The sequence below is a fragment of the Bison bison genome, unplaced genomic scaffold (genome assembly GCF_000754665.1).
Source record: "Bison bison bison isolate TAMUID 2011002044 unplaced genomic scaffold, Bison_UMD1.0 scf7180017864101, whole genome shotgun sequence".
NCBI classification, from domain to species: Eukaryota; Metazoa; Chordata; class Mammalia; order Artiodactyla; family Bovidae; genus Bison; species Bison bison.
Genome location: NW_011494673.1, coordinates 218,941 through 246,757, shown reverse-complemented (window position 1 = coordinate 246,757; position 27,817 = coordinate 218,941). Strand labels below are relative to the sequence as shown.

General features: G+C 37.9%; 1 protein-coding gene across 1 annotated transcript in view; it reads right to left on the bottom strand.

The window, feature by feature from the left end:
- LOC104987620 (calmodulin-lysine N-methyltransferase) overlaps nucleotides 1-26,835 on the bottom strand; it is a 62,899-nt gene extending 36,064 nt beyond the window's left edge. The window contains exons 1-5 of the mRNA XM_010838651.1: nucleotides 26,817-26,835; nucleotides 26,309-26,369; nucleotides 24,309-24,363; nucleotides 23,191-23,254; nucleotides 15,169-15,235 (exon numbers count right to left, since the gene is read on the bottom strand). Coding sequence (XP_010836953.1) covers nucleotides 15,169-15,235; nucleotides 23,191-23,254; nucleotides 24,309-24,363; nucleotides 26,309-26,369; nucleotides 26,817-26,835 — 266 coding nt within the window. The remainder of the gene's footprint in view (nucleotides 1-15,168; nucleotides 15,236-23,190; nucleotides 23,255-24,308; nucleotides 24,364-26,308; nucleotides 26,370-26,816) is intronic.
- Between the last annotated feature and the right edge of the window lie 982 nt (nucleotides 26,836-27,817).

Genomic DNA, 27,817 nt, shown 5'->3' with positions numbered 1-27,817 from the left:
TGTGCGGTAGTTTGAGCATTCTTTGGCATTGCCTTTCTTTGGGACTGGAATGAAAACTGACCTTTTCCAGTCCTGTGGCCACTGCTGAGTTTTCCAAATTTGCTGGCATATTGAGTGTAGCACTTTCACAGCATCATCTTTCAGGATTTGGAATAGCTCAATGGGAATTTTATCACCTCCACTAGCTTTGTTCATAGTGATGCTTTCTAAGGCCCACTTGACTTCACGTTCCAGGATGTCTGGCTCTAGGTCAGTGATCACACCATCGTGATTATCTGGGTCGTGAAGATCTTTTTTGTACAGTTCTTCTGTGTATTCTTGCCATCTCTTCTTAATATCTTCTGCTTCTGTTAGGTCCATACCATTTCTGTCCTTTATCGAGCTCATCTTTGCATGAAATGTTCCTTTGGTATCTCTGATTTTCTTGAAGAGATCCCTAGTCTTTCCCATTCTGTTGTTTTCCTCTATTTCTTTGCATTGATCGCTGAAGAAGGCTTTCTTATCTCTTCTTGCTATTCTTTGGAACTCTGCATTCAGATGTTTATATCTTTCCTTTTCTCCTTTGCTTTTTGCTTCTCTTCTTTTCACAGCTATTTGTAAGGCCTCCCCAGACAGCCATTTTGCTTTTTTGCATTTCTTTTCTATGGGAATGGTCTTGATCCCTGTCTCCTGTACAATGTCATGAACTTCATTTCATAGTTCATCAGGCACTCCACCTTTCAGATCTAGGCCCTTAAATCTATTTCTCACTTTCACTGTATAATCATAAGAGATTTGATTTAGGTCATACCTGAATGGTCTAGTGGTTTTCCCTACTTTCTTCAATTTAAGTCTGAATTTGGCAATAAGGAGTTCATGGTCTGAGCCACAGTCAGCTCCTGGTCTTGTTTTTGCAGACTGTATAGAGCTTCTCCATCTTTGGCTGCAAAGAATATAATCAATCTGATTTCGGTGTTGACCATCTGGTGATGTCCATATATAGAGTCTTCTCTTGTGTTGTTGGAAGAGGGTGTTTGCTATGACCAGTGCATTTTCTTGGCAAAACTCTATCAGTCTTTGCCCTGCTTCATTCCATATTCCAAGGCCAAATTTGCCTGTTACTCCAGGTGTTTCTTGACTTCCAACTTTTGCATTCCAGTCCCCTATAATGAAAAGGATATCTTTTTTGGGTGTTAGTTCTAAAAGGTCTTGTAGGTCTTCATAGAACCGTTCAACTTCAGCTTCTTCAGCGTTACTGGTTGGGGCATAGACTTGGATTACCGTGATACTGAATGGTTTGCCTTGGAAACGAACAGAGATCATTCTGTCGTTTTTGAGGTTGCATCCAAGTACTGCATTTCGGACTCTTTTGTTGACCATGATGGCCACTCCATTTCTTCTGAGGATTCCTGCCCACAGTAGTAGATATAATGGTCATCTGATATATATATATATTTTAAGGTGAAATAGATGTTTTCAGACATACAAAAGCTGCAAAAATTAATCACCAGCAGATCTGTACTACAAAAAGTGTAAAGAAAGTCTTTTAGGTAGAAGAAAAATCAATACCAGATCCAAAATATGGATCTGTGGAAAGGAAGGATGAGAACTATAAATTATAACTATCTGAGTAAATATATAATTCTTTTCTTATTATTAACTGTCTTAAAAATATAGTTGACTGGTTAAACAAGTATTGTGGGGTTTATAACATATGAATAAATAAAATAGAGAATAATAATAGTGTAAGACTGGGAAGGGAGTAATAAAAGTATATTTTTATAAAGTTTTTATAGTATAGATGAAGTGGTATATCATTTAAGGATAGATTGTACTATAAAACCTAAAGCAACCACCAAAATAACTATATCATATATACATCATGATCAAGTCAGGTTATATACATCATGATCAAGTCAGGTTGATCAAGTGAGGGAATGAAAGAAAGTTTATGGTTTAAAGTTTAAAACATGGTTTCATATTTCAAAATTAATCAATATAATTCATCATATATATGAACTAGAAAAATGCGAAAATTTCAATAATTACAGAAAATCCACTGCAAAGTTGAATATCTATTTCTAGACAAAGTTGAATATCTATTTCTGATGAAAATTCTCAGCAACCAAAGAAAAGAAGGGAACTTTCTTAACCTGAAGAAGATTATCCATGAAAAATCTGTAGCTAGCATCATATCACATTTGAGCTTCCCCAGCAGCTCAGCAGTAAAAAATCTGCCTACAATGTAGGAGATGCAGGTTTAGTCCCTGAGTTGGGAAGATTCCAGGAGACAAAAATGGCAACCCACTCCAGTATCCTTGCCTTGGAAATCCCATGGACAGAGGAGCCTGGTGGGCTACAGTCTGGGGGGCCACAAAAGAGTCATCCATGACTAAGCAACCAACCAACCAACAACCAACATCATACTTAATGGTGAAAGACTAGATGCTTTCTACCTAACATCAGCAACATGAAAATGATGTTTTCTCTCACGATTCAATATTTCACTAGAGACTCTAGCCAGTGCAATAAGGCAAGGCAAAAAAGGCATCAAGAGTGGAAAGGAGAAAGTAAAATTGTCTTTATTAGTGGGCAGTATGATCATCTATGTAGACTATCCAATGAAATAGAAAAGTAAGAAGAACTAATAAGTGAGTTTAAAACAATTATGGGATACAAGATCAATATACAAAATTTCATTGTATTTATACAAACAACAAAATAATTGAAAATTTGAATTTCTAATTCCATACCATTTACAATAATATTTTTTAAAATACCATTTATAATAGCATAAAATATGAAATAGTATTTCAGTGGACAAAGGGGGTATTTTCAACAAATAGTGCTTTAATAATTAGATATCCATATTTAAAAACCTTAAATCCATATCTCACATCATATGGATGTGAAATGGGTCAACTTAAAATGGATCAGAAGCCTAAATGTTAAACCTAAAATTATAAACCTTGTAGATGAAAATACTAGAGAAAATCTTTGTAACCTTAGCTTAAGAAAAGATTTCTTAGATATGATACAAGATGCATGATCCACAAAAGAAAACATTGGTAAATTAGACTTTGTTAAAATTAAAAATTTCTGCACTTTGAAAGATGCCAGGAGGAGAATGGAAAGACAAGCTACAGGCTGGGAGAAAATAGCATATATTTTTTCAAATCAAGTATTTGATAAAGAGCTTATATCCAGAACATATAAAGAACTCCAGGTATGTTAACAATAAGAAAACAAGCAACCCAATTTTTAAAAAAAAGTAAGTAAGGCATTCGAATAGATACTTCACCAAATAAGATATATAAGTGGCAAATAAGCACATGAAAAGATACCCAACATCATTAGTCATTAGGGAAATTCAAATTAAAACCCTAATGAGATTATCACTATATACGTGTTAGAAGGGCTATAATTAAAAGACTAACTACACTGGGAGGCGATGACAATGTGAAAAAGTGGGACTCTCTGATGCCACTGAGGGGAATATAAGATACAACCACTTTGGAAAACAGTTTGGCAGTTCCCTTTAAAAGTTAAATCTATGCTTGTCTAAGAGCTAGCTGTTCCAGTTCTAGGTGTTTATTCTAGAGAAGTGAAAGGATATACCCATACAAAACACACATCCATCTAACCATACATGTGCATAAGTGTTCAGAACAGGTTTACTTGTAACAGCCCCAGACTGGCAACAATTCAGAGTTCATCAGTGGGTGAAAGGATTAAAAAAAAAATTGAGGTATAGCCATACAGTGGGAGACTACTCAGAAACAAAGTGGAAAGAATTATGGATACACTGATACAACACAGGTGATCTCAAAATAATTTTGCTGACTGAAAGGACACTGAGGGGAAAAGCACATACTGAATGATCTCATTTATTTAAAGCTTTGGAAAATATAAACTAACATATAATAAAAGAAAGCAAATCAGTGGTTTCCTGGAGAGGGAGGGAACTTCAAGGGTCAGAAAGGAGGGGCTGATAAGACATGATCAGTATTTCATTTATGGTGATGGTTTCAGGGGTGTATAAAAATTTCAAACTTATAAAATTATACATACAGTTTACTGGATTTCAATTTTACCACAATGAAACAGTTAAAAATTTTAAAAGAAATGCTTTCTGAAAGACAGCAGGGTATATATACATACATATAACTGGGTCCCTTGCCTATATGAGCTTACAATCTAAGGTATAACAATCATAGGTAAAGACATGTAAAGATGGTTTTATCAAACACCCAAATCATGTCAATGCGTTACTTGTAATTGACACTAAAGTAAAACGTATGTGTCTCCATTTTATTTCATCATAATATAAAAATTTTCTGTTTGAAATGAATTACAAAGCAAAGTACCATTTTATAGATAGAAACAGAAAATCAATAATCATTACAGGACACATGCTTTAACAATCTTAATATTTATAAGCATGTCAAACCTGCTGAGTCTAACAGTACAGTACAATAGAAAGAATACTGGACTTCATAGCTCAGAAGCTCTGAGTTCAAATACTAGCTCCCTCACAAGCCAGTCAGGCTGAGAGATGCTCTGAATATCACTGCCCTCAAATATAAAAAAGAGACAGTAAGAGTGGCATTCTATGATGATAATGAATTGAATGAGATAAGAGTAATACAAGTGTATTATGGGTGTTCAATAAATATTAGTTTCCCTTCCCTTACTCTTGCACTAACTTATGTCTTTTCATTCTGGCTTTGAGGTTGGAGTTTCAACCTGAAATGCAGAGCCAAGTCAATTTCTAACAGGACTCTCACCCTGTGATCAAAAATTCACACTGAAAAAAAATTTCTCAGTAGATGACCTTACTGAGAGCCTGAGATTAGCTGATACCACTTTTCCCTCTTCTTCATCTTTTCCTCTTCTTTATCTTTTCTCTCTCCTCTTGTCACAAAGGAAGTAGGGCCACTCATCCTTTCAAAGAGAATCCACTCCCAACCTGCGTGCAGGATAATGTCACTCCTCCTCTTTCCTCTGAGTGCAGAGGTTTGCAAACTTGGATGTGTATCAGAATCCTCAGAAAGTCTGTTAAAATACAGAGCTCTGGGTTTCAGTGCCAGAGTTTCTGATTCAGTATGTCTGAAGTAAAACAAACTGAGATGCTTGAGAATCTACATTTCAAACAAATTTCCAAGTGATGCTGAGGCTGCTGGTCTGGGGGCTTTACTTTGACAAGTACTACTCTAGGCCCTTATCCCGTCCAATGCTGGGCCCCATCACATTCATTTCTTCTTCCTCAGCTGTTGTGCCATGCCTGCCAACATGCCCACCTCTCCCAGCAACTCTGCTTCCCTCTAGTCCACATCCTATTTCTCTTTCCCTTTGCCATCAACATTTTGCAGGAATAGCCTATTCTCATTACTTCACCTGCCCTGGCAATACGACCTTTCTCACAACAGTCACTGGAACTGCTCTGCAGTTTGCTTGACCTCCAGCAATCTTCAGCAGCTGACATTGCTGATCACCCTCTCCTTGAAATTCTCTCCTGGACTTGCTTCCCACCTTGCACGGTCCCACCCTGAACCAGCCTTCTTGTCTCCAGTCCTTTCTCAGTATCCCTTCCAGGCTCCCCATGACTCTGCTCCTGAAACATAGTCATTTCCCAAGGTTGTATCCTTGGCTATCTTCTCTTCTGATTCTCCAGTTTCCATTTCTACTCTTATCTCTTGATTTTGATCTCCAGATCCTCTAGCACAACATTTTCCTGAGATTTGAACCTTTATTCTTCACCATGTGTTACTTACTGTCACAAAGCAAATACATATTTATGTTCTACAACCACCTCCAATGTAGCATGCTCCAGACTGCTGTCTATGACTACTCTTCCAGTTTATTTCCCACTCCCAGTAGCTTCTCTAGAATGGGTTCCCTATTTGTTCAGCATTTTCCATTCTCATTCAGGCTGGGACTACCTCCTTCCCTTTCTCTGGAATCACTAAGAAGCCTTTGAAAGAGAAACAAACAAACAGAAAACTCTTTTTATTGTAAAATAAAACACCGAGAGAGAAAACCATGAAACAAATACATGCCTTAACTAATTATTATGTGGCAAGTACCCCTGTAACCACCAGTCAAATCAACAAATAGAATCTTGCCCCACACCTCACAAGTCCATTTAGAGGCTATGTCCCATTCACCTCCCCTTCTGCCCCACTGCAATGACTTCTGAAATGTTCTGTTGGCCTCTTCCCATTCATCACACCAGGTAACTACATTTGCCTGGACATATCTTTCCTACTTCTATGCCTTTGACTGTGTCCTCCCCGCTTTTCATACCTAGAATGCCCTCTTTAGCTGTTTTTCTTCACTTGCATTTCATTCGCTACACCAAAGCCCATCCACCACCTCCTTTATAAAAAGCTTTCTCAGATGTCCTCACCTTGAATTGGCTGCTTGTGTCTTAATACTTAAGCAGAGTGACTGACCCAATGAGAGAGCAGGCTTTGTCTTATATCTTGATGACTGGCAAGTGTTTACCTCTCATCTGCATATCTTGAGCTTCCTAAGGCAGACTTCACTTTACTCATCTTTGTAACCCCTGATGAGCCCATCACAGTGCCTTATGTGTAGCAGATGCTAAATTACATTTTATTCCATTGAAATCCATAACACAAGTTGTACTAGTCATAATCATAGAATCAGAGATATTTGAAATGGAAAATATAATTAGTAAAACTATCAATGTGTCTTTCATTCTGAAATCTCAAAACAGTTTACCAGTCCTCCTTAACCAGCGTAGAATGCACTGGTCACCAACATAGGGGGCTCCTGATTGTGTGCTCAGTTGCTTCAGTGGTATCTGACTCTTTGTGACCCTAGGGACTGTGGCCCACCAGGCTCCTCTTTCTGTGGGATTTCCCAGGCAAGAATACTGGAGGAGGTTGCCATTTCCTCTTTCAGGGGATCTTTCTGACCCAGGGATGTAACACTAGCGCCACCTGGGAAGCCCAGTAGGGGGTTCAAACGTTAGGCAAACCTTCTGGACTCCGAAGTAATTTTTTTGTCTATTTAATTGCAAACAAAAACACAGAACAAGAGGATGGGATCAGCTTTAAAGTCAGTCTAGAAACAGAGGAGTGATAACCTGGAACAGCAGGTCTCAAACGTCAGTATCAGAATCATCTGTAGAGCTTACAGTGATTTAAGAAAAACAATCTGATCATCTCTATACATGCTGAAAAGGCATCAGCTAAAGCTCCATATGGATTTATGACAAAATCTTTTAAAAACAGGAATCAATAGAAAATTCCCTACAAAGATAAAAATATCATTTCTTTTTCAACTCATAGGCTAATGCACCTTTAATGGTGAAATACTAGAGGATTCCCAACAAAGTTAGACTCAAACATATTATTTAATATCATTCTGGGATTTTTTTTTTAATCCAATAAAATTATACAAGAGAAGAAAAAAAGATACAAGAATCAGAAAGAAGTAAAAAGTCTCATCATTTGCAAATGATGTGATTGTTTATTTGGAAAATTCAAGAGACTAGGTTGACAAGGTATTAGAAGTAATAACTCGTTGAACTGACTAAACATTTGCTAGACAAAACCCTATAGCTTTCTTTGTATACACACATACAAGTAAAATAATAGAAAATATAATGAAAGAAAAGACTTCATTTATAAAAGAAATAGAAAAAGGTAGTTTCTAAAAATAAACTTAGAAATGAAACATTTTAAATGCTAGTGAAACACCTAAAAAAGCTTAAAAAGAAAACTACTTGTTCTTGAATAGAAGATTCAGAGTCAGTCATAAGGCAGCATCTTAGTAAATTAATTTATATATATATTTTCAGTCAAAATTAAAATACCACCATAATACAAATACCAACATGATTTTAGAATATTCTAGGAAGAAGGAATAATGGGAAGAGACCAGTTTTTATAGATATGAAAATATATTACAAACTTTAGTAGTTTACACAGTTTGATAAGGCTGTATGAATAGACAAAGTCCACTTCTGAAAATTTGCTCTGTAGATATTTGTTGTTGCTCAGTCGCGCTCAGCTGTGTCCAACTCTTTGCGACCCCTTGGACTGCAGCACATCAGGCTTCCCTGTACTTCACCATCTCCTGGAGTTTGCTCAAACTCATCTCCATTGAGTCAGTGATGCCACTTAACCATCTCATCCTCTGTCATCCCCTTCTCCTCCCACCTTCAATCTTTCCTAGCATTAGGGTCTTTTCTAATGAGTTGGCTCTTTGTATCAGGTGGCCAAATTATTGGAGCGTCAGCCTCAGCATCAGTCCTTCCAATGAATATTCAGGATTGATTTCCCTTAGGATTGACTGTCCTTGTATTCCAAAGGACTCTCAAGAGTCTTCTCCAACACTACAGTTCAAAAACATCACTCTTTGGCTCTCAGCCTTCTTTATAGTCCAACTCTCACATCCATACACGACTACCGGAAAAACTATAGCTTTAACTATATGGATCTTTGTCAGCAAAATAATGTCTCTGCTTTTTAATATGCCATCTAGGTTTGTCAAAACTTTTCTTCCAAGGAGCAAGCATCTTTTAACTTTGAGGCTGCAGTCACTGTCCACAGTAATTTTGGAACCCAAGAAAATAAAGTCTGTCACTGTTTCCATTGTTTCCCCATTTATTTGCTTTGAAGTGATGGGACCAATGCCATGATCTTAGTTTTTTTAATGTTGAGTTTTAAGCCAGCTTTTTCACTCTCCTCTTTCACCTTCATCAAGAGGCTCTTTAGTTCCTCTTCTCTTTCTGCCATTAGGGTGTTTCATTTGAGAGTATTTCATTTTCATTTCATGAGTAACTAAAAAAAAAAAAAACAAAACACCACGATGGAGCAAAATATTCTAATACTGATTGCCTCATTTTAAACCAATTGAGCACACAGAAAAATGAGGTTCAGGGAGCTTTGCCTTAATAGCAGAGATATGAAAAAAGTGCTTTCTGAAGCTGTGGAGTGCGACACTGCTGTACACATACACACACATAGCCTTTTCCTGCTTTCCCAAGAATAAGTCAACAAATCTGAGATTTGTGACCCTGATCTAATATCATCTGCATATCTGAAGTTATTGATATTTCTCCCAGCAATCTTGATTCCAGCCTTTGTGTCATCTAGCCCAGCATTTCGCATGATGTACTCTGCACAGAAGTTAAATAAGCAGGGTGACAATATACAGTCTTCACACACTCCTTTCCCAATTTGGAACCAGTCTATTGTTCCATGTCTGGTTCTAACTGTTGTTTCTTGACCTGGATACAAGTTTCTCAAGAGGCAGGTAAGGTGGTCTCATATTTCCATCTCTTGAAGAATTTTCCACAGTTTGTTGTGATCCACACAGTCAAAGGATTTGGCATAGTCAATAAAACAGAAGTAGATGTTTTTCTGGAACTTTCTTGCTTTTTCAATGATCCAATGAAGACTTTCCCTTCTCCAGCCCACAAAAGTCTCAAATACACACGCAAAAAAGCCCACAAAAAGGAGAACTAACTCTACTAAAATATCAAAACTAGGTTAACATTTACTCTGTGGGAGCTTATTTGTTCAGTACAAAAGGGATATGAGCCCTTCTATAATGTGTTAAGCAAATAAAATGTGTTAGTAATAGGATGTACACTTAGTACTTTCATCTTCCCATATCCAAGATAGCAACAGATGGAAACAGGACTGTGCCACCTCTATAATTCTCAGCGGTTCTTGAGATTCTGTTACCGTAATTCTAGCAAAACTCACTAACAGGTATGTTTTATCAGAAAATTTCTTAAAGAGAGCCTTCAGCTTCCTTATCTCAGTTACCTTCTTCTAACCGTCCTCTTCAACCTGACAAAGGACAGATAAATGCCTACTCACAATGTCAGTGTGTCTACAGATGCTGCGTGTGCATGCCTGAAAAGAAGCCTATCCTGAAATGAAAGTCAGCTATCTGATACATAAATGATGTCTCAATCTCTTGAGCTTGACTTCCTTCTACTAAAAATTGCTTGGTTCCATAATCTTTACAGATTCATGTCTTACCCTGTTTTTCATTTATCATGTCATTTATTTTATCTTTCAAAGTGTGCTCCAAATACAAACTTTAAAACCTTTCATGTAATAGGGATAAAGTGTACTAATTGCTTCAGGGAATATAAAAACATATTAAGCAGAGTTCTTGCCTTTAAGTTCTTCCCAGAATGCAAACTCCAAGAAGGCATGGACTTTCTCAGTTTCATTCATCACTACATCTCTAGCAACTGAGAACAGTAGTTGACAGAGAGAAGGTGATCAAAATAATTACTCCAAAAATGAATGAAACAATGTACCTGAAAATAAACAACACACTTTGAATAATGAGAGAATATGCCATGTTTGGCCACCTGATGTGAAGAGCTGACTCATCTGAAAAGACCCTGATGCTGGGAAAGACTGAAGGCAGGAGAAGAAGGGAATGACAAAGGATGAGATGGTAGAATGGCATCACCAACTCAATGGACATGGGTTTGGATGGACTTCGGGAGTTGGTGATGGACAGGGAGGCCTGGCGTGCTGCAGTTCATGGGGTTGCAAAGAGGCAGACATGACTAAGCAACTGAACTGAACTGAAGCCATGTTTTCTGGGGGATGATTCTAAGGCCAATAGAAGTTAAAAGAGGGCAAAGGTTAGGGCAAGCTGACGTAGTCTGAGAAAGCAGGGGGAAATGGTAATTAAGTTGCAACCCCATGGACTGTAGCCCGCCAGGCTCCTCTGTCCATGGAATTCTCCAGGCAAGAATACTGGAGTGGATAGCCAGCCGTTCCCTTCTCCAGGGGATCTTCCCGACCCAGGGATAGAACTCAGGTCTCCTGCACTGCAGGCAGATTCTTTACCAACTGAGCCACCAGGGAAGCCCAGAAGAAAGGATTTATATGGATAAGGAAAAGGGGAACAAGACTGGCAAAGACTAGAGATGAGGAAAACCAAATGTGCTAGAGGAGAGTGAGGAGGTTTGGGTGACCCAAGGAGAGGATGTATGTCGGGGAACAGTGAAATGAATGAAGATGAATTCTACATTGAATGAAGAGAGTGAGGAGAGTGAGAGAAGACTGCAGAAGGCCGGGAAAAGGCAGCAATTTCATCCCACTTGGTTGGAATTTATATTCTTAAAGCATTTTTCACATCCCCAATTTAATCTCTAAAGCAAAATGAACCTCGAGAAGATACAGATCTTAAAAAGTAGCAGGGCAATGGAGCCAATAGCCAATCCTGGGGGCCCACATAAAGGTAAAATTTGGGTTATAAAAGACTTAAAAGTTATTATGAATTCCACAGTTTACTAAAATTAATGGTTTATCAAAGAATAATAAAAAAGTCACAGGTCTAAATTCACAAGCAATTTGCACACAAAGATAAACTCTCTTCTTAAGTAGAAAGTTACTTTTAATATCACAGCAGGGTATATTTAATCAATTTTTAAAAATATTGTAACTGTTAATTACTATTAACTGGAGAATGACGCCATTCACTAATTCTGGAACACCTAGAAATATGCAGACATCAGAAGTTCTGAATGGTTCTTTATTAGACAGTCACAGTTTTGAAGACAGCTTCAGATAAACCTAACAATTGAGAAGCTGTAAATATCCTTGCTCTTTCACCAAACTCTAGCTATATTTAGTGGTATGACTTTCTTTGCTCAAGAGTTATTCGCTGTAACTTTGTATTTATGTTCTCACAGGCAGAATACTTTGGGCATATTAGTTAAATTGATAGATGGCTGCATGGATGGACCAGTGAATGAACCATCAAATGACTATATTCAGATCTTTGAGAGGCAATGGCTATATCCTTCACAAATGTGCATCCTACATCTTTTAGCCAGGCCTAAAGCTTCCAGGCTTTTGCAAACATATCTTTCCAATTGAGCGATCACACTTGTGAGCAACAGTCACACTCGCATTAAAATGGAACAGAGGGAGTAAGAGTTTGGAAGGCAAGAGCATTATTCTAGGCAAGGCTACTGGTGGTTACGACAGCAGGAGTAGATTTACTGTCAAGCTGCTGCTGCTGCTGCTGCTAAGTCACTTCAGTCGTGTCCAACTCTGTGCGACCCCATGGACTGCAGCCTACCAGGCTTCTCCGTCCATGGGATTCTCCAGGCAAGAACACTGGAGCGGGTTGCCATTTCCTTCTCCAATGCATGAAAGTGAAAAGTGAAAGTGAAGTCGCTCAGTTGTGTCTGACTCTTAGCAACCCCATGGACTGCAGCCTCCCAGGCTCCTCCATCCATGGGATTTTCCAGGCAGAACTACTGGAGTGGGGTGCCATTGCCTTCTCCCACTGTCAAGCTAATGATGCCTAAATATTGAGACCCCCCTCCCTCCCATAGGCCCCTCCCCAGGCCCACAAGGAGCCCTAGTGATGGGTTCACACGGTCGTTGCTTCTATACAATTTGCCAAAATAAGGTTTAATAGAATTCATCCTCCCAAAGAGGACCCTCAATGTAAGTTTTGGGCCCCACCCCACCTGGGTCTGCCCTGTAGGAAGAGGCTGGTCACAGGAGGAATGCTGGTTCCTGAGACAATTGCAGGGCAGGGGGAACAGGAGCTTGGGGTGCCTGTCAAATTTCTGGATCGCTTTATAGTTCTTTTTTTAAAAACACCAGTTCCTAGGTTCACGGTTCTCATATCACGATTTTCCTTTCTGCTTTTACATCTTCCTTGCAAATGAAGTCACAGGAGACATTCAGCTGTTACAAACTTCATGTCAAGCTCTGAAGTGCTTTTTAATAGCAGAAATATTTGGCTCACGTGTGGGCTTTATAGCTATGGTAAATACCTCTTAGCTATCTGTCGCTACTGTTATTCCACACCTCCAATTTGGAGAAGAAATTCTGCATATGCATTGAGGCACTAAAAAAGAATATTGAACTATATCTTAGCTCTTTTGTGAATGATTTCCTTTTATTTCGTCTCGCATGGAGCTAACGCTTTCATCATATTGTACTGGTTATGGGTGGGAAAGCAGTGGATACAGGGGATGCTGATTATTGCATCACTGGTTGGCAGTTTCCTCTTAGCTTCTTGAAGGTTAAGTGATCAAGTAGCTCCTTAATATGAGATCAAGGCATTTCAAAGCCTGACTCATTCACTTGCTTTCTGGCCAAGTGCTTTCGTAGACTTTGGACAAAATGCTTACAGTGGTTTAAAAGAGAAGAAACTGACCACAATGAATATGAAATAAAGACAGAAAAAAAAAAATCTCCTCTTCTTGGATGTCCCTGTATGACTACTGCCATATAGACTATATGTCCAGGTACATCTCAGAATCATATATTAGAAACAGTATTTTTTGAGAACACCAAACAGAAACAAAGGCATTTTGGATATAACCTGTGTTGAACAATAACATTTTGCTTCTTTATGTAACTTCATTATTTTATGAAGGGATATAGAAAATACTACTGCACTCCATAAGTTAAACACTTGACATTTTTATTCCACCAAAATGCAACATTTTAGAATTCTAGATATGTTTATTAATTAGTGATTATTAACACCCAGTAAACAACATTATGTCTTGTAAAAACACAATCTCTCTTCACAGCATGATGCTGAAATCTATTATTCCCTGATTCCATATGCTGAAATACACTCAAATGGTCACAAATGACCTTAAGCATTAAATAAATGTAAATGAGGACAACACAGAAAATGTGCTTTTGATTGATAACTAAAAGACCAGGTTGAAAATCACGTCCAAAAATGAAGTCCTCCACAGAAGGGTATGGCAGTCTGCACTGTGAAATAAAAGCTGGCCTAAGAATGAAGAGTACCCAAGTAATAGAGTGCTGTTTTTCTGAACCTACTGGAAACCTACTGGAAACAGAACTGGTTGTTCATTTATTTGAGAAACACAGAGCATACTGCCCCCATGCCATCGGCCTACTGTGAACATTCTAATATCACATTAAAAAAAATAAATATGGACACATTACATTCACCAGCTAATATAAGAGAAAAAAAAGTTATTGCTACTCCATGTCCACATCCCGTATGTTTTACACTTTAATTTTTAAGCATTGTTGCTGTTCACCTGGGCTTCCTAATGGCTCAGTGGTGAAGAATCTACCTGCCAGACAGGAGACATGGGTTCATTTCTTGGGTTGGGAAGATCCCCTGGAGGAGGAAATGGCAACCCTAGTATCAGCACTCTAGTATTGCCTGAGAAATCCCACGGAAAGAGGAATCTGGTGGGCTCCAGTCCACGGGGTCGCAAACGAGTCAGACACCACTTAGCAACTAAATAGCAGCAGCAGCTGTTCACCCACCTTTTCTTTTTCCCCCAAGCTGAGCAGAGTGCGGGGTGGGAAAGCATCCTCAGACGGAGAAAACTCAAAATGTCAAAGAATGACGATTTAACAGTAATTAAAGAATTACTTCAAACTTAGACTGTTCTCCCAGTAATGTCTGTGGTTAAACACGTAAAAGAAAAATGCACAGATACAGATACTTCTTGTGAAAACTACTAAATGGATATTCATTACTTGAGGGCAAACTTAAAATGTAGCATCATAGTAGCGTTGCTTTGGTTGAGCATAAGCATTTCTCCTAGTTTCGATAAGAAGGAGAAACTTCTGTTTAGGGAATGAATACCTAGACCAGTTTGAAACCATAAAATAGAACAGGGTTTCTCAGTCTTGGTACTATTGACATTTTGAGCCAGAGAATTCTTTGTTGGGTGTGGTGGTGGGATGTCTTGAGCATTGGAGGATGCTTAGTAGCATCTCTGGCCTCCTTCGGCTAGATTCTAGTAGCCACTGTCTTATCCCAATTATAACAGTAAAGAAGTCCCCAGGGGGAAAACTGCCTCCCCCGCCACCCCCACACCCCCCCAGGTTGAGCACCGGTGAAACAGACCCAGTCACAAGGAGGTCCCAGGCTGGGCTTCTCCCAACCTCATAGTGTACTCAATCCTTAAATCATCCTCAACACAGTGTTTAACATAGCTATCTTTCATTTTTCTCATCTATTATTTGTAGATAATGAAAATGCCTGCCTGCTTCATTACAGATTGTGAGCATTAAATAAGATACTTTTAAAGTGCTTAAGACAGTGCCTGACCCACAGCAAGTGCTTAATAAATGGTTTTAATAATCACCCATAGTACCCAGAAAAGCAGGTTTAACCAGAGTGTTTCAAGGCAAAAACGTATCTTACCAGCTTGATATGTTCCCAGTCTTAAACACACCAGCCTTCTGATTCCTTGCGATGATGTCTCTCACATCTACAGGACACAGTTAAGAAAGCTTCTGCAGTGACTGTCAACCAACTCCCCCCAGTCATACATGGGATCCCCTGGGTGAAAACAGCTTGTAGTGTGTGAGGAAAGAGGAGACCGGTCTAGCACTGACTCTGCAACCAAATGCTGACTTTCCTGCCACAGGCAAGCTCTTTTAATTCCCTGGACTGTAGCTTTATCACCTGTGAAATAGACATTCAGGGAGCACATTGACAAGGCCCAGCGTGATAGGTACTGGTCAAGGGAGATGACTGTACCTTAGGTGCTAGGCCCTGATTGCTTTAAAGAGCTAGAAGCCCCATGGGAAGCCTCTTTCAGTCAGTGAGGAGAGCAATGGCAGTTTTCTGAGACTCTCCAAGTTGAAGTATTTCCAATCTCTTAAAGAAATGCCAACAGTGAAAGACTTGGGAGGGAGAAAGTGAAAAGAGAAAGATGGAGAAAAGCTTGGAGACTCTTTGAGTGAAAACTCATTACCAGGACTTCTCTGGAAGTCCAGTGGTTAAGACTTTACCTTCCAATGCAGGGGGTGTGGGTTCAATCCCTGGGTGGAAAGCTAAGATACTACATGCCTTGTGGTCAAAACAACCCAAAAACATAAGACAGAAGCAATATTGTAAACAAATTCAATAAAGACTAAAAATGGTCTACATAAAAATTTTTTTAAAAAAATATAATTACTGAAGAAGAAAGTCAGTTCAGTGAAAGGCCCTTTGGAGAATTATCTTTACAGACTTCCAGTTTGGCCATTGGCCATCTGCTGGCATGTAAGAACTTGCACAAAAGGAGCCATATTTACTGAAGCCATGCTTTGCGGAGCTGGTCCATTACATCACACAGTGCCAGCTTCATGGAGAAATCATGTCAGGTTTCAACACCGGGAAAAACTGGCCTTCAGATCAACTAGTTTTGCTTCAACTTCTGGACACTAACAATCTTGTAACTGCTCCTCTTTCTCTTTTTGCTCTGGTCCCTGTGCAACTCAGAGTCAAATGGGTGATATAAGCTGCACAGCCACAGTGCCCCTCCCATGGCTTGTCTTTTTTGTACTGGCTCTCTTCCTGCCTTCATGATGTTTGCTTGGCTTTCTACTGTCTAACTGCCCTTGCCTCCTCATTTATTTTATATGGTATAGTCTATGTGTCCCTGTGTTGTTGTTTTCCAGTTCCTCAGTCATTTCTGACTCTCTGTCACCCCATGGACTGTAGCACGCCAGGCTCCTCTGTCTTCCACTGTCTCCTTGAGTTTGCTCAAATTCATGTCCATTGAGTCTGTGATGCCCCTTTAAGAAGCCTCAAAATCCCTATTTTGGAATAAGGCAAGGTTTAAATAAACAAGAAATTAAAAAATTCCAGTGAAGGCTGCAAGCTGAACTAAACTGGGCCCATGGGGAGGGCACCTAGCAGATGAGCGACGTTCCCCTATTGCTCAGAAAAACAGAGTTTCTGAACGCTTGAAGCAAGCGCTGGCCAAGATCTCCCTGCAAGAACAGAGCCACGGGACACTTTAACCTAAATCTCTGCTTGAAACACCAGGCACACCCATTTCTTCTCTGAGTGAATAAGCAGGTACTGTGATAGCGGGAGTGGGTAGGAAAAATCAATTAGGTCTCCTAATGAAGGGCTTTGTTGAGGTTTACAAAAGTGCTATAAAGCAGACTCTTTTTTTTTTTTCTCGGTGAACTTTCCTGTATGCAAATTAAATACCGTTAAATTACATTCATTAAAAAAATAAAAGAGACTAATTTGCCTACTTGTTTTGATTAACTAAAATGACACATCGGCCTACAGTTTTGTCTATTTCAGGAAGAAAGTATTTCAGGAAAGTCTTCTAAATGAAATGTCTTGTAGAAAAGGACAGCTGACATCTTTATTCTGAGAACTAAATTAGTAAAGAGCCAACTGACAACTGGCTTTGATTAAGCTCCCCCACATGATGGCCACACCCTTCTCGGCGTTTCCATGACATCCAAACCACACGCTGTAATGTGCCCGGCACACCTGTAGCGTCGTATGAGTACATGACCAATCTATCAAGCAAAACATATTATTTTGTTAGTGGAGGTATACTTTTTTATGAAATAGTCACAGGGAAGTTAAATTATATAACTCGGAAAACCTATTAATAATTTTTAGTAAACATCTTAACACTATATACTTTTATACAATTTATAAGCCTGTGATTCCAGGTGGTCAGGCTGAAGCAAGCACATGTATTTATATTCTAGAAGCAATTTTTAATGAAAAAATTCACAGCAGTATTTAGGCTGCTTTATTTTTAGAACTGAGAAGGAAATATATTTTGTGGGTTAGGAGGTGTTTTTTATATTAAAACAAGTACCAAGAGGAAAAAAAATGGCAATCATGTACTAAAATATTGCTTTAAAAGATATATCCTGATATTCTGTGCCCCACCTTTTAGTTTAGGTCAGGTTTTCAGGTGGTTCCTCTGGTTGGCGCTGTGTCCAATCATAGATTTTATCATTCTTCTGTGTCATTTCAGGGTAATAAAGGAAATTCAATCAAATCGAGTCAATCTGTCCAGGACAGTGCTCAACAGCATGGACCAAATCCTATTCTCTGAATGCGCCCACCTTCTGGAAGACTTCAGTGGGAGGTGCTGGGTGCAAAGAAAGTCTTAATTTGATTTCTGATTAAATAGATAAAAAGCAATCGGCTTCAAGCTCCTCATCTTGGCAAGTGGACTTCTCGACGAGATTCAGGATATATGCTTGTGGCCAAAATAAACCAGGATTCTATAACTAGATTTTCTCTTCAAACAAAGCATAGTTCAAGAGTGAGGCTCCATCTTAATTTTGCTTTATTTGATTTTTATCCTTAAATGTATATATATACATTTAAGGATAAATATATATATATATGTATAATAGTTATTTGAACAAATTATATATGTTATATACTAATTAGTATATAACTAATATATAGTTATATATAGTATATAACTAATATATAGTATATATATTATATATATAACTAATACATAATACTATATATTAGTTATATACAGTATATAACTAATGTATAGTATATATATACATTTAAGGATAAAAGATATATATGTATAGTAGTTATTTGAACAAATTATATACTAATTAGTTAAGCTAATTATATATAAATCTTGTTTAAAATATTAGCCTCCTCCTACAATTAGTGATTATTATATTTATCAGTAGCTGATACACATTTTGAGAACTGGCATTGTATAAGTATTTTTATAATAATAACACTGTGCTTCACAAAGCATTATTTTCTTGGTTTCTGCTACCTTTAATTTCGTTGCATGTCAAAGATGAGGGTAGGAAGCAATGAAATTATAAAATAAATCCTGTTCATTTTGATCTCTGGAGGATTTTAAAAATGCTTGATGTGGCAATATTTGCTAATTTAAAGGCTGCAAAATATTCTTCAAGGTGCTTATTACTCATGAATTGAGAGTACCATCTAGAGGTGCTTTGAACTCTGTTAGCAATGTCAACTGTTACGTTTATAGATGAGAAGTCTTCTCTTCCAGTGCAAGATGATACAAAATCTTTCTAGTTTTCGGTGAAACAGTTTAATGAGCGTGACAGGGAAGCTATGAAGTCAAATGATCCTGACTTCCAGTGCTCATTCTGACACTTAGTAACTATGTAAATTTGGGTAAAATAACTTCTCAGAGCTCCATCTCTGGAATAGGAATAATGTGCTTATTTTATAGGCTCACTGGAATACCACATAGTAGGTGCCTGACACATAGCAGGTGCCTAAATCATGTCAATTTATTATCTTTTTCAATAATTCAGGCAAAAGCTCTGGAGGGATGAGAGGCTGAGGAGGGTAACTAGAGTGAGGCTTAGCAGGTAAGCTTTATTTTCTTTCTCTGTTGCTCAAAACTAATTATATGAACATTTTAACTGTAGGATTTAAATAACTGGAAAGAATCAAAGAACTTCTGCCCTGTAGATTTTCAGCGTCTTTCAAGTGTATAAATGTTCTCTAGCCAAAGTATACTCTGTTCCTCCAAGAACAGAGCTTGGTCTGTCTTGTTCACTGCTATATCTTTAGCACTTGAAATGTCATGCAGTTAATAGTGGCTTAATTCATTTAGTTAATTAATTAGCTTCATTTGTTAGTTACTTTCAATTTAATTTTCAAAGCTATTTGTTGAGCTCCTACCCAACGTGAGGCACAGAGGAGTGCACTTTGGACCTATCTAGTATATAGAAGAAGAGCTGACCCTGATATTGGAGGAACGGGCCTGGGCCCAGGATGAGAGGCTGGATGATTCCTCAACCATCCACAGGCTGCACAGTCCACATGAAGCTTAATTTATTAATTATTCAAGTCAGGGAGTCTGTTAAATAAAATAATATTGTAAGCCAGGGGTATCTCCTTTAAAATGCACAGGAGATTTATTCATTTTTGGAGAATCCTAAGCTCAAGATCATGATCTAGACTGTGCATACTGTGGGGATAAGATGCTTGGGTTAGGAGCATGAGGCAGAATTGTCAAGCATTGCCATAGTTGGCAGATAACCTGCTTGATGTTCACTAAGGATGTGTCAAGGCAGGGTCCTTTTGTTGGGCAAATTAGTGAGGGTACCAGAGAGGGTTGCTCATCTGAGGTGTTGTACTTCTGTTCATTATAATTCGGAAAGGTCTTAGCATCAATAATAACTCAGTATACCATTTCTCTTCCCTATTCTTATGTCATTGTCAAACCAACTACAGACTTTATTGAGTATCTTGTGGCACTTGGAGGTTTCTTTCTTTATTACACTAAAAGGGCTGTGCCAAAGGAAAGAGAACACAGTTCATATGATTTCAGGATAAATTTGAAAACTGGATGAACCAAATGATCTCATTTCCAATTTAGCCTTTGTTTTCCCCTTTGGGTACAGATAAGATGGCATCTGAAGGGAGAGGCAGCTCTCAGTTAGGGAGGCTATGGGTTAAACCCAGTAATGCAGTTTAAGGATCAAGGAGAACCTCAGGGACATCTAACGATGAGTATGAGAAAATATTTAGGACTTATGACATTCCCTTATCCCTCAAGTCTTAATCTCTTTTCAGATATCTCCGCTTATAAATTTCAAATCCACATCTAGCTTTCCAGGTTCAAGGTAGAGAGCTCTAGAAGACATAGCCAAATCCAGTTGATATGTTTTAGGGAGACAATAAATAAGCTTACAACTGGTTGATATGCTTCTATGATATAAAGATTCAGAATGTCTCCATTCATTGCCTCATGTATTAAAAAAATAGAAATAACAGATGATAAATAGGAAATATCAGAAAATGCTGTTTTTTTAAGGTTAAAAATCAGACTCTTAGAAGCTTAAGAGACTAGGAAGTAAGGTTCAGTTGCATTCATTCAATTCAGATCCAAGAAAAACAAAAATAATTTTTTAAATAATGAGAATAATATACAGGCCAATACTCAGATGTGATGTGCGATTGCCAGGTCGATTTTCAATTACATTTCACTGATGTATTCATTTGTTTCTTAATGTGCTCATCTTGCCCATTAAGAATAATTAGCAGCTTTGCTTAGAGATTTTCTGGCTTCTGGCAATGTTTCTCCCTCTTTTTTTGTTGACATCCACTTTTACTTTTTAGAAAGTAATTTTTGGATAATATCCTACAACTGCTATATAATTTAGGCTTCCTAAAATTTTAAAAGAAAGATGTAAACAGTAATTTTTAAATGAGTTTGTTTCAGTCTATATGCATCAACAGTATGTGATTCAGTGAATTAGTTTTTCTCATAGAAAGTGGGCACAAAGATAGAAAAAAAAAAAACAAAAAACTTCATATTAACCTCACTCAGTAAAATAGCTTACCATGAATGCCAGTTGTAAGCTCTGTTAGTAAGTCAAGAATAACATTAGTATTAAAAGCAGGAAAAACATGTTGCCAAATTTTAAGGCTTTAGGCATGCTTTTTTCCTCTTAATTAAAAAAAAAAAATTAGATCTGGTTACAACATAAAAAGGCACACAAACATAGAACAACATGATAAAAACTGAACTCTGCCAGGGAAGTCCTAAGAGATGAAATAAAACAGGCTACCAGTTTTGGTCTGCATCCTGAAAGGACCTACTTTATCTACATTGTAAAGTTCTTCCCCTCCTGCCCTTTGGCACCCCGCTATATTAAACCCATTGTAAAACCCAGCACAATAAAGCACTCTCAGGGCTGAGCTTCTGAGGACCAAATGTTAAAAATCCATTTTCTTGGGAGGGGGCTGTACCAATCATTTCTTTGAAAGGCCAGCAGAGTGAATACAGAATTGAGATTTCCTCTCTGATTTCAAGAGCTGGCATGGCATCTTTGCTGTTTAAAGCAAAGGTGCATTAATTAATGACAATAGCATGGCTTCCCTTCTTTGGAAGCTCTGTAGTTTAGCTCAACAGTAATTTTAGTACAATTAAATTTACATACTGACCACAGATGCTTCCCATAGTTTGATAAAAGTTCTAATCGGTTTCCAATGCTATTGAATAAGATACCTGCTGATTTGAGAAAAACCTCAGGTTGCTGGGCCCAATCTGGAAGTTTCTGTGGTTAAAATGACCTCCTCTTCCCCGATAATCCTACTTTTTCTTCCCCCAAAAAACATCCATTGGGGCTGAGCTAGCATACCTGACTTCCTGTTGCTTTCTGTGTTCCCTGACATGTGGAGGAGGAGCAGAGTGAAATGATACAGTGCAGGGAAGAACTCAGAATAAAGCAGAGTGAATGAAGCAACATCGCTCATCTTCAGGAATATTTTAGGAAACTTGCGACAGTCTGAAGATCATGATTAAAATCCTGCATTTTAAAAAAGGAAGCACCTTTTGTGATCTCTTTCCCTTGTGTGAAAGGCCAAGATTGTGATTGGCTGTTTTTCCTTCCTGGTTTTTTTTTTTTTTTTTTTTTAAGTCTGCCAGGCAATTAGCTGGGTGGGGCTCTGTAGAGCATACAAGTGCGGCTGAACAATATTAGCTTCTGGGCTTCTGGTACCTCCTTCCTCCTGTGTGAGGAGGCTGATAGAGCGGCTACAAATTTTATTTTTAAAAAATCATATAGCAGAGGTAGAGAAAGAAAATTCAAAAATAAGCTCTAGGTAAGATGCTTACCTCTTATAAAAATCAACACTGCTTTGGCATTTTAGGAGCCTAAAATTCAAATAAGTAGATTGCCTCTTTCGTAATGTAAATAGAAAGCACACCAAAAAATCCAGAGCAAATATATCCTCCACCTTTCCTCTCAATTTCTAAAGGCTGTTAACTGCCCCTGAACAAATCAGCTCGATTGCTAAAGTAGCCACAAATTATGCTTGCTTTTTTAGTTACAGTTCAATTTTCATGAACTCTGTGTACATATTAGTAAAGCATAATCTAATATAATGGGGTTTGAATTGTAATAGCATAGCAGAAAAAAAAAGAGATAGCTTTTATGATCCTAAATAAAAGGAAATAATGAAAAACTGATAGCTGTTTCCAGTGGGGAGATACAGGGGACTCCTCAGGAATTAGAGTAGGTACACAAATCCATGGTCTACACAGAAGAAAGGTAATAATGGAACATGAAGCCGAAAGTTAATTTTTGCAAGCAACAGCCGATATAATAAATGTTAAATCATTTATTTTATCCTGGCAAATTTCAATAAAAATAAAAGGACAAGAGTGCTTGAAAATTATTATGAAACAAATGTTCGTATTGCTTTGAGTGGTCCACAAATCATAAGCTCCTTTAATAAGTATAAAAATCCACCGAAATTAAAAAAAAATAGTCGTATGCAATGAATGTCATATATTTCTACTTTTTCTTAATTACTTATCATGTGTATTGGGGGAACTCTCTTTTAATACCCCATGCTGTCTTTCTTTATATCAATTGTTACTCAGCCGAGGAAAAGGAATGAGCACAACAAGCCCGTTTTCTATCTGAATAAGGATACTTCTGATGGCCTTTTCATTCCCATCAGTTAACAGAACTTCTTTGACATCTGCAGAAATAGCAACCTGAAAAAAAAAAAGGGGGAGCACAGCAAACAATGAGCAAATATGCTTGTCTGTGTGGAAGTGAAGACAGGAGTGACAAGCCTTCAGTATCATGCTTCCTCACCTATTTCTCTGTAACAATCTTCAATCTTTTTTCATTTTATGTCTGCATTATTTTAATCATTCAATCAAATCAGTCAATACTTTTATCATTCCATTTGCGGGAGCCTCTATCTTGCTATCATTCTGTTCGGTAATTGCATTGTGACAGCGGATGATGGTATTCTGAGAGGCTTTCATTTGTGGGCTTCTGTTTATCTAGTAGAGCCATCATACAAGGCTGTCACTCTGCCTTTCAGCTTGCTTCTGTCTGACTGCCTGATGCCCTTCATATAACTTTGCATTGCAGGCAGATGGCTTTGTGAGGGTAATTTTTTTGTGAGCTTTGACATGCTCGCACATTGGGCTGTAACCCTGACACATTGTGTAAGAGCGACAGGTTTGTCAAATGCCAATCAGTGTAACAATATGCTTTTATTTGTAGAGACATAAAAACTTGTCTAATGCACTGTGCTGCTACATAATATCTCCTGAATACATGACTCAGAACCCAGAGAATGGGGAACGACGTTCCTGAATGGCCAATCTAATTCAAAAGAATCTAATTACTGAGCGCTCTGGATCATGTTTGTTGGTGTAATAATGCAGGCAAAACATTAGCAGCTATATCATGGTGCTCCAACTGTGATTTGCCGGGCTATTCCTGTATCTTAGCAAATGGGACTATAATCTGAAAAAAAAAATGCTTTTGCTATGGCGAAGAAAGACTGCGCGAGGCCTGGAATGTCACAACAAGCGATATTGACTACACTGAGGGAAAATGTTTCTGCTCATCGAGGCAACCATAAAATCAATATGATCCGAAAGTAAGTCAATCTAGAAGGTCTCTCAAGACCCGGCAGCTTGACCGCAGCTGATGCTGTTGACGGTTCTCTGACCCAGCAGTTGGAGGCCCTGGAACATTTTTCCTTTTGTTCCTCTCTCTGAATGGGATTGGAATTGAGAAAAGACCTACCATGAGCCCAGCCAAGCATGTCATGCCACCCCCTAGCTCACACACAGCAAGGTCCCTGAAAGAGAGAAAAGAAATGGTAGAACCCATACAAATGAGATGAAAATGGGCAGAGAGATATATATGTTACAAGAACAAATTGCCATCTGCAGTAAGAACGGCGCTACCAGGAAGTTGTAGAGACATGACGAGGCTACCTCATGTCGTTTTGCGTTTTAAAAATAATTATGAAATAGAAAAGTCACAAAGCAGGCAAACCAGTGGGGGTTCCCTCATTAGTGTTCACTGCAACATTACCACCGCTGAGCTGAAAAATCTGAGAAGGTTCCCTTTTTTTCCCCTGTCAATGGCGCTGTCTTTTAGAACTAAACTAGCTAGAGTAGCGAAAGATAATTGTTAGGAAAGGATAACACTGTTAATCCACATTCATTCCTTCAAAAACAGTTAGACAAGTAAATGAAGAATATATGTGAGTGTGTATATACCTATATTATAGTGAAAGACACACACAACACACACACACAAATACATGCAATCTTGAATTAAAAAAAAACAACAACTAAAACAGCAGTATTTTGGAGAGCTGAACAGCCCCCATAAAGAACAATTACACAAGGAACATTTAGCAATTAACACTTAAATAACAATAGACCCCAACACAACACAGTGAATAAACAATGCGGGGACATAATATGGTTAAGCCAGCAAACCCAGGCTCAAGGAATGACTGGGCTCTGACTTGACCGCTCCTAAGCAAAGCGGCTCAGAGTTAAAGCTGACAGTCTGGGGTGGCACTCTGCACTTACCTTCCTCTTTGTGCCTAAATATCAGCCCTCAACGTGTGACATTCCTGCTCTGGCCCACTGCTTGCTGATTGGAGCTCCAGGCAAGCTTAAGCACAGTGAGATGAGCAAATGCCAGACTTCTAGGGCAGCTCTGAAGCTCAGTTCAACACTTCCCTGTTCTTACTTTATATGCTTATACTCTTAAGAGATTGTCTCTTCTTCCCAATTTGGGAAGTTTATTTCCTCAGCAAGAGGGGAAAAAAAAAGAGAGAGAATCAAGGGAGGGAGAGGTGAGAATAGAGGGAAAAGAAGCAGCAGCCAAGCCAGGACATTCGTATTCTGAAATACACATAATGAGTATTTAGTTATTCAAAGCAATTAGAAACTGTTTGGTAAATATGGACCCACAGAGCTTCAAAAACTACATATTATTGACCCAGTCTTGTAAATACATATTGTTACAACACATACCCGATCTTGTAAGGATATATTGTTAAAACGATCACTAATGGCTTGTCTGGAATCATAATGGACTATTAAGGAAGCATATATTGGATGACTTTTATAAAATGAGAATGGAAATGAAAAAACCCATGTTTTCTGAGTCTATCAAACATCTTCAGCATTTTTTTTTAAAAGGAGTTTTTTCTTTTTTTGTAATCCCATCCATGGTTTAATCTATAATGCACATTCACAGTTGAAAACATTCTTGTTCATAGCATGAATCTGTAATAGTAATTTATATTTTACAAGTACATATTGTTAGATATGTAAAATACCTTGAAAATAAGGGATGGGATGGCATTTTTAAATAATAGCTGTGGGGTATTTATTTATCAAATATTCCATAGTGACTTTCCTAGCAGAACTTTATAGAATGTCTTTTTTTTTTTGACCTTTACAATCAGTAAGGATTGATTGGAGCTTCACTTTCGTTTCCCCAAAATCAAAGCGAAATAAAATGCCTTGAGTGGAAATCAAAAGCCTTTGACACATAGCAAAAAGCTTGCTGTGCAATATTAGTACCCAAAGGCGATTCAGATTTCTTTTTCAGAAGCAACATGTTTTCACCATGACCTTCCCCCTCCTTTCCTTCCTTTCTTTCTTTCTTATATATACTTTTAACAGTTTAATTTGAAGAATGTAATCATGGTGATCGTTAACATGTAGATACAGTACTATAGTGGGCTAAACAAATTTTTAAGTGCAGCTTTGTACCTGAATATACCACTGTGCTTGAGGCAGTAGTAAGCCAAGACTTCTTCAGCCGGCCAGATGCCTAGAAAACACAAGAGGATATAGACTTTTTGATAACAGAAGTTTCTTCTGTAAAAACTCTCTGTAGTCATGCTCTTAAGAAATGCCTTTTAAAAAATAATGTTCAGTATAAGTGATTTCAACTTGAATCAAACTTACCGTAATTATTACTAGTAACGTCATATCACATGCATTTCTTTTCTTCTGGATTATAACTTTTCCCCCAGGAAAATATCCTAAATAATTTTTACTAGATTTCAATCACAACAAAACAGCAAAAACAATAACAGCCAAAATTATAAACATCCAAAGTTAAATTTTGAATGGTATTTCAGGTAGATCTTACTTTTATACACATGAATCTTCATTTTGGCCAATTCATTAGGATCACGAAGACCTACTGTATATGTAGCTCATACTCAGCAAAAATCACTTCCAGGAGCAAATAAAACCACTGAGGTTATTATACCTTTCTTGTCTGACTCCATACTTATGTTTTTCATATACATAATTATTTCCTTTCTTCAACTAAAATCCAACTGGAGTATAAAATTGAGAAACCTAAGTTTCACCAACTTTGTACATCTTTCAATTTAACAATAATCCTACTCATTAAATTCTGTGGAAGAGCATTTCCTAAAATCATCATCTGTAAATCATTTATTTAGAAGACAATAGTTTTTCATGGATGAACATGAATTGCTTAAAGAGAAGACAGATGTGCTCTTAATTTTTTTCTTTATACTTTTGGTATTTCAGAGAAGATGATGTCAAAGAAATGGTAAGTAAAATGCTAAGAGAATCAATGGATATACATATATTAATAAACAGCGAAGAAACAACTCTATAGAACATTTGTTGCAGAAAAGTCCAGTCACCTGTCCTTACTAGCTCAGTCTCCCTGGCGTTTCTGGTAGAAATGACAGTTTGGGGGAGAAACAAAATAAACCAGCATGAAGTGTCTGGAGTTATATTTGGTAGAAGTCAGAGAGGCAGTGGAGTGTAGCAGTTACAACTACAGGTACTTAGGAACCAAACTCAGGTGGGCTCCAGCCTCAGCATTGCCTTTCCTAGTTGAGTGACCTTAGATAGGTTACTTAACCTCTCTGTTCCTCAGTGTCCTTATCTGTAAAATAATATTATTGCAATATCAACCTCACAGGATTGCTGTGAGGATTAAACGAGTTAAGTATATGAAATGCATTTAAAACAATTCCTAACTCATAACAAGCTCAAAGAAAAAGAAAATTGTTAATGTTATTCTCCTGCAAAGAGGGATAAAAGAGTCAAAGAGAGTGTGAACCTCAAACAACTATCCTAATAATCAGAACACATGGAGAAATTTTTCGACCTGATCCTAATCATTAGCTTTGGCACTACCCCAAAGTCCTAATACCTGGCATACAGAAAGAACTCTATAAAGATTAAAACACATTATAAAATTCTCTGAAGGAAGAGCCCAAGACAGTT